General features: G+C 43.1%; 1 protein-coding gene across 1 annotated transcript in view; it reads right to left on the bottom strand.

Moving 5' to 3' along the window:
• Positions 1-6,438, bottom strand: part of CSUI_002125 (uncharacterized protein) — an 11,367-nt gene continuing 4,929 nt past the window's right edge. Inside the window, exons 2-3 of the mRNA XM_068062327.1 lie at positions 916-6,263; positions 1-212 (exon numbers count right to left, since the gene is read on the bottom strand). Coding sequence (XP_067925697.1) covers positions 131-212; positions 916-6,263 — 5,430 coding nt within the window. The 3' untranslated portion in view covers positions 1-130. The remainder of the gene's footprint in view (positions 213-915; positions 6,264-6,438) is intronic.

The raw sequence follows: 6,438 nt of genomic DNA, 5'->3' as shown, positions 1-6,438 counted from the left end.
TCTCCTTATGACAAACCCAAAATGGCTTCCTCTTCTTCCTGCTCTTCACACTTTCTCTCTATCAGTGACGCCTACGTACCTTTCTGTTCTTCTCTGTCTTCCCTCCCTCTCTCCTCTGTATTTGTCCTTTCTACTCATCCAGACAATCGACGTGATCGGCCTCCCGACATCGATCGCATGCACAATCGACAGGCCAGTCTACGAAAGTCTCCCTGCAAAAGAAGAAGAACAAGCCATGACACCAGCTATCGAAAAGTAATCTATGGAGAATGAGAGGAGAAGAAGAAACAAGAAAAAGAAAGGATGAAAAGCAAAGCGTCAGAACGAGGAAAGAGAGAAAACCTTCTTTTCAGCAGAAGTAACGAGACAAACGAACACTGTTTAGGAAGAAGGTCTAGAAAGAAACAGCTCCACACAGAGAGCATGATAGGGGTCAAAATGATAAAGTAGATATGAAGATGTATATACAAAAGGTACAATGGAAGATAGCTCATCTCTCTCAAAAGAACTTCTCTTTCCTCCTTCACTACACAGTCAGGTGTATATACACCTCACGACAAGTGTCAAGGACTAGTCATAATAGTAGTAGTAGTAGGACTACGCATATCATCCTTCTCCCCTCCATTCTCCTGACGACTCCAAACAACTGAAACACGAGTTTCTATTGAAAGGTCTTTAGAAGTAGAAAGAACAAGATGAAGAGAAAGAACAAGATGAAGAGAAAGAAGAAAGAAGGAAAAGAAGAGAAAAGGAGTAGAAGGAATGCACGGCTCCCAACAGGTGATTTTCTCAGCGAAGAGAAAGCAAGAAAATTCTTCACGACAAAGAAAGAAAGCGAAAAGAAAGAAGAAGAGAAGAGACAGAAGAAAAGAAAAGCAGAGGAGAGTAAAGAAGAGAAGAGCTAGAGAGACGTACTGTATGGGTTGGGGAGTCTTTCTTTCGTGAGCCTCTACTTGATAAGCTTGTCGTAGTTTTCCATGTAGCAGTATCATATCTTCCTTCTCTCTTCTTTCTATCCACCTTAATTTCTCTTCTCCTTCCTCTCCTTGTCCTTCGTCTTTTCTTTTCTTTAGGAGCTGTCGAATCAGAAGAGATAGAAGATATAGAACTTCTTCTTCTCTCTCTTCTCCTTCTCGATATAGCCAGGCGATCAAATTGCTTCCTTCGCTCTCCTCTTCTTCCTCTTGCTTCTCAAATCTGTCACTTCCCTTCCTTCTCGCTTCTTCTTTTTCTTCTTCTCGTTCTACTTCGTCTTTTTCCTCTTTGACGTCGATTTGATCTTCTCCTGGGTCATCACTCATGTCTTCCTGTCTGTCTATTTCATCTTCTTCTCTCTTAAGCTGAATTTTCTCTTCTTTTCTTCTTCCTTCACCTCCGAGACTTCTCAGTGTTAAGAGTTGAATGGCCGCGTCAAACAAGCGATTCTTCTTCTTCTCCTCCTTCTCTGCCTTGCCTTTCATAGTGTCATCTTTCTTTCTCTTTTCTTCACTTTCTTCTTCCTCTTTGCTTCTCCACTTCACCTCCTTCTCTTTCTCTCGAGCAATATCGCGAATATGAAAGAAGTGCAGCAAGACATCTTCCACAATCGCCTTATATTCGGATCTCAAACCCCCTGCTTCTATTACAATTGTCTTCCATAAAACACTTCCTCTTCTCAGTTCTCTTCTTCTTTCTTCTTCTTCATCTTCTTCTTCTTTCTTCTTCTTCTTCATTTCCTCTACAACAGCAATGTCAGAGTCTTCTTCTGTTTTCTTCGTACCTCCATCTCTTTCTTCTTCTTCCTGTATCTCCTGCTCTTCCTCTTGAACTAGATCTTTCTCCACATCTACGGAGCCTTCTCTCCCCCTCGAGATCTCAAGTATTTCATAAGCGAGTTGAAGAATATCTGATCTTAAGTCTGTATAGTACGTGCCGACGTGAAGTAAGGAAGTCCATAGCCATCGTATCCTTTCTCTCTCTTCTTCTCTCTCTATCTGGTTCTTCTCCCGTGTCACTTCGCCTAAGAAAAGTCCTTCTCTTTTGGAGAGAAGCTTAAGTAACATCGCAACCCTCGAATGACGATGAAGGGCTGAGGAGGAAAAGAAAGGAGAAGAAGAAGAAGAAAGAAGAGACGGAAGGAGAAGAAGACTCTTGAAGACCCGCAGAGAATCTCTTAGAACTTCATAGGCACAAGAGATATCTTGAGAAGGACATGGTGTTTTCATAGAAGGAATAGCAGAGAGACGAAAAGGATGAGGAGCAGAGGAAAGGGGGGGAAGAAGAGAAGAAGAAAAAGAAGAAGAAGGTGTGGATGTATTAGGAATATTTGAATCTGCCTCTTCTTCTTCTTTCTCATGAGTAGACGGCTGTATAGATCTACCCTGTTGAAGAGAAGAAAAGAGATGAGGAGAGAAAGCCGTACACTTTCTTCTCTCAGGAGGAACGTCAAGGTGGATGAGAGCGTCGCAGCATCGAAAGATCAAAATCTGAAGAAAAGAGAAGAGAGAAGAAGAAGAAGATAGAGGAGAAAAAGTATGAGAAAGAGAAGAGCTGCTTGTGAAAGAAGATTTTGAGATACCGTCAAGGAGGAGGAGATCATCCTTATGTCGACAGTGATGCTGCAGACTGTGTCGGTGCTCCTTCATCGAGGTATGATCAGGTGTCTCTCCGGAGATGAAAGGAAATGTCTGGAGAAGAAGAGAAGGAGGTGTCTGCGATGAGAACGTTTCAGAGAAAGAAGAAGGAAGACGAAGAAGAAAAGAGAGAGAAGAAGAACAAGATGAGAAAGGAGAAGGAGAGAGTGAAGGAGAGAGAGAGAACAATCGAAGCATGGAGAGAAAGGGAGAGGTCGTGGATATCGGAGCCGAGAGGGACAGGTGAGAAGCTGAGAAGTGAAGAAGAGGAAGAACACGGGTATGAACAAGGGTCGCGAAAGAACGTAGTAAGGAAGAATAGAGATGAGGAGGAGAAAAAGAAAAAGAACCTCCCTTTCTCCCAAGAGAGAATGAAGAAGGAAGACAAGACGAACCAAACAATTCAGGTAAAGACGAGAAGAGGATATGAGATATACATCGAATACACGTAGAGAGAAGACTCCAGAGAAAGTCCAGTAAAAGGAAAGACCTTCTCCTTTTCTCTTCTTCTTCGTCTCTCCCTCTCTCTTCTTCGCGGCTCCCTATTTGATCGAGAACAAACCGTTGCGAGAGAATCTCTGTAGATGAGAGGAGATTCTCCACAAACTGAAAGGGAAGAAAAGCAAAGAGAACCCACACTGATCTATCGTCGCCCTTAAGATTATCTAAGCCAAGACCACAATGAGACGTCAGACGGGAAGGAGAAGAAGAAGAAGAAACACATTCACTCTCTTTTTCATGTTCCCTCTCATTCTCTTCTTCTACGGTGATGCTCGTCCTCATCTTTTTCCCTCTTTCCTTCTTCTCGTCTCTCTCAACTTGTTCTCCTCTTGTTTTCTTTCTTTCCTCTTCTTCTCTTTTACCATTTCTCCTTTCTCTCTCTTCTTCTTCTTCTTTTGTCTCTCTTTCCTTCTTCTTCTTCCTCTTCGACAAGGAGAAGCCTTTCTTCTCCTCCTCTTCTTCTTCGGAGTTTTCTTTTATTTCTTCTTGTTTCGCCTTCAGCTGAACTTCCATCAGCGCATGCACTAAGCCTCCCCACCAGGCAAGAAGAATGCCTTCTGCTAGATCTTCCAAGAGACTTCCTTCTCCTCCCTCAATCACAAAACTATCGACAAATGAAGGTCTTCTCCTACAAAAATTCTCTCGATTCTTCTTACGGCCAACATTCTTGCTGATATGCTTCTCGTCCTCATCAAGCTTCTTCTTTCTCCGTAGTATATCTCTAGACTTCTCCTTCTTCATCCCTTGTGGAGGAGGCGTACATACACCCGAGACTCCTATGTCTTCCTCCCCTGAGACTTCTCTCACGACGTGACTCATCCACAGAAAAACACTACTCCACACTTTCACTCCATCAGCAGGGAGTACATCGGAAATCTCATGACAACTTTCTTGCCTTTTCTCCTTGCTATTTCTCTTCACCCTTCTCACCTCTCTTGTGTGGGACCATTCCTTCTCAAGCTCTCGGCAGCCTTCATCTTCTCTCCTCTTCTTGTTCTTCTCTTCTTCTTTTTCATGTGGACTTGTATTCTTCTTCTCCCGAGATGAGGATGAAGAAGAAGGTGTATATAGATCTAGAAAGAGACGTCTCCAGAAGTCTCTTGAATCGACACTCGAGTCATGTGGGCTCACTGCTCCCCTTAGAGCATCGAGACCTTTCTTCGTCAGCAAGCGATGACATCTTCTTCTAGACTTCCTTCTCGAGGATGAAAAAGGTGAAGAAGAAGAAGAAGAAGAGAAAGAGCAGAGAGAAGAATGAGGATGTGGGAAGTCATCTGCTGAAGAAAAGGTGAGAAAGAGGCCTAAGATGAAGTGTATGAATGACGAGTAAACCGAAGGATTCCACCGTAGTAAAGAAGAAGAAAGAAGCGAAAAGAAAAAGGAAAGATTCTCGAACTTCTCCACTGTTCTTCTCCCATCTATAGGGTTGAAAGAAAAGACCTGCTGAGTATTTCTGTGGCATCTTTCTTTCTTCTTTGGCATCTCCTCTTCTCTATCCTTCAGAAGCACTCTACGGTCATCTGTCTCTTCTTCTTCTCTCTCTTCTTCTCCTTCATCTTCTCTTTCTTTCTTTCTTCTCTCTTCCTCCTCATGTCTCAGCACCCTCAGCTCTTCCTCCAAGCTTTTCTCTTCTTTTCTTCGTCTTTCTCGCACATCCTTTTCTTCTTCTTCTTCATTCTTCTTCTCTTTCACCTGACCAGACAACTTCTCCGAAGACTCGGTCATCGTACCTACACAGTCTGCTGACACCTGTCTATGTATCTTATCCGCCTCTTCATCCAGGCTTTCTCTCCTTCTTCTTTCCCTCGCGTTACCAACAGAAAGAACCTCCTTCATCTTCTCACCCGCATGCAGCGGGGACGAGAGAGAAGAAGAAGAAGAAGAAGAAGAAGAAGTAATCTTTTGTTCAAATGCAGTGCATGTGATTCTCTTTACCTCGTTATAGAGGAGGCGAAGAGAAGTTTTGTGCATTTCTCCATCATTAGCTTCCCCCATCTGATCATAAAGAGAAGAGACCGCTTTCACGAGCTTTCCGTAGGCAGCCGCTGCTATACAATGAACGGGCAGAGGAGATGGAAGAGAATCGCAGAAAGATGAAAAAGAAGAGGAAAAAGAAGAAGTGAGAGAAGAAGAGAAAGAGGGAGAGGAAAGAGAAGAGAGAGAGGGACAGAGAGAAACAGAAGAAGAAGAAGAAGAAGAAAAGGAGAGAAAAGAAGAGTCGCATAGAGAAAAGGCTGTAAGTACAGCTGGAGCTTGTAGACTAAGGAGAGTAGAACAGATTCTTTCTTGAAGACCATCTCTGCATGCACTTGAAAATTCTTTCGACCTCTCATTCTTCTTTCCATCCACAGGCTCCGTCGCACTAGATAGGTGAGACTCCTGATCTTCTTCTTTCTCTTGCTCTAGAGTCCTCTCATGTACGAAATTTGATCCTGGTATCTCCCTGTCTGTACTGTCCTTCTTCTTTTTCTCTTCTTCTTCTATTGGGTGAGTCCTCTCATGTTGGAGAAAAGAAGAAGAGGAAGCTGTTGAAGAAGAAACAAGAAGAAATTCACAAAGGAGATGACTGAGAGATTCGAGCAAATAGAGAAATCCTAAGACAACAGCATGTGATGCTTCTCCTTGGACTTCTTCCTCTTTTTCCTCTTTGACCCTTTCTTCGTCTTCTCTTCCTCTCCCGCGACTATCCGCTCTGTCGTCTCTCTCTTCTTCTCTCTCCCCGGTCAAAAGAAAAGGACGCAGAACAGAAACAATCTGTTGGAAGAGAAGGCGAAGAAAAAGAGATGGTGGATATAAGAGAAAGTCACTAGAACGCTGCTCCCTGGAAGAAGAAAGAAAAGAAGAAGAAGAAGAAGGCTGAAAGAGAATGAGAAACCACGCAAGAGACAAAGACGTTGCTTGCTTCGCTATGTATGTTTGGTCTGGAGAACAAAGAAGAGAAAGAAAGTAGAGATAAACCGAAAGAAGGACAAAATTCTTTCCTCCCTTCGCTCTTTCTTCTTCTCTCTCTTTCTTGGAGTGCAGAGAAATCTCCCCATTCCAGTCTAAACCTGTGGGGCAAGAGCAGGGATCCTTTCTCTCTCCATTTTCTCCTTTTCTTCTCTTAATTTCTGAAGAATGAAGATACGAAGATAAAGAAAAGACTTCGTTCTACGGGAAAGAACAGCAAGAAGAAGAGAAGAGAGAAGAGAAGAAAAACAGGGAGAAGGTGAATGAAGAAAGCAAGCCACTACAAACCGATCAAATGTCGAGACGTTGTGTCTCATCCACCAAACACACACGAACGAAACCATGAGGTGGGAAAAAGAAAGAAAGAGTGAAAAAG

Source organism: Cystoisospora suis, assembly GCF_002600585.1.
Source record: "Cystoisospora suis strain Wien I chromosome Unknown contig_886, whole genome shotgun sequence".
NCBI classification, from domain to species: Eukaryota; Apicomplexa; class Conoidasida; order Eucoccidiorida; family Sarcocystidae; genus Cystoisospora; species Cystoisospora suis.
Note: the sequence above shows the minus strand (reverse complement) of the source record. Positions and strands in the feature narration are given on the sequence as shown.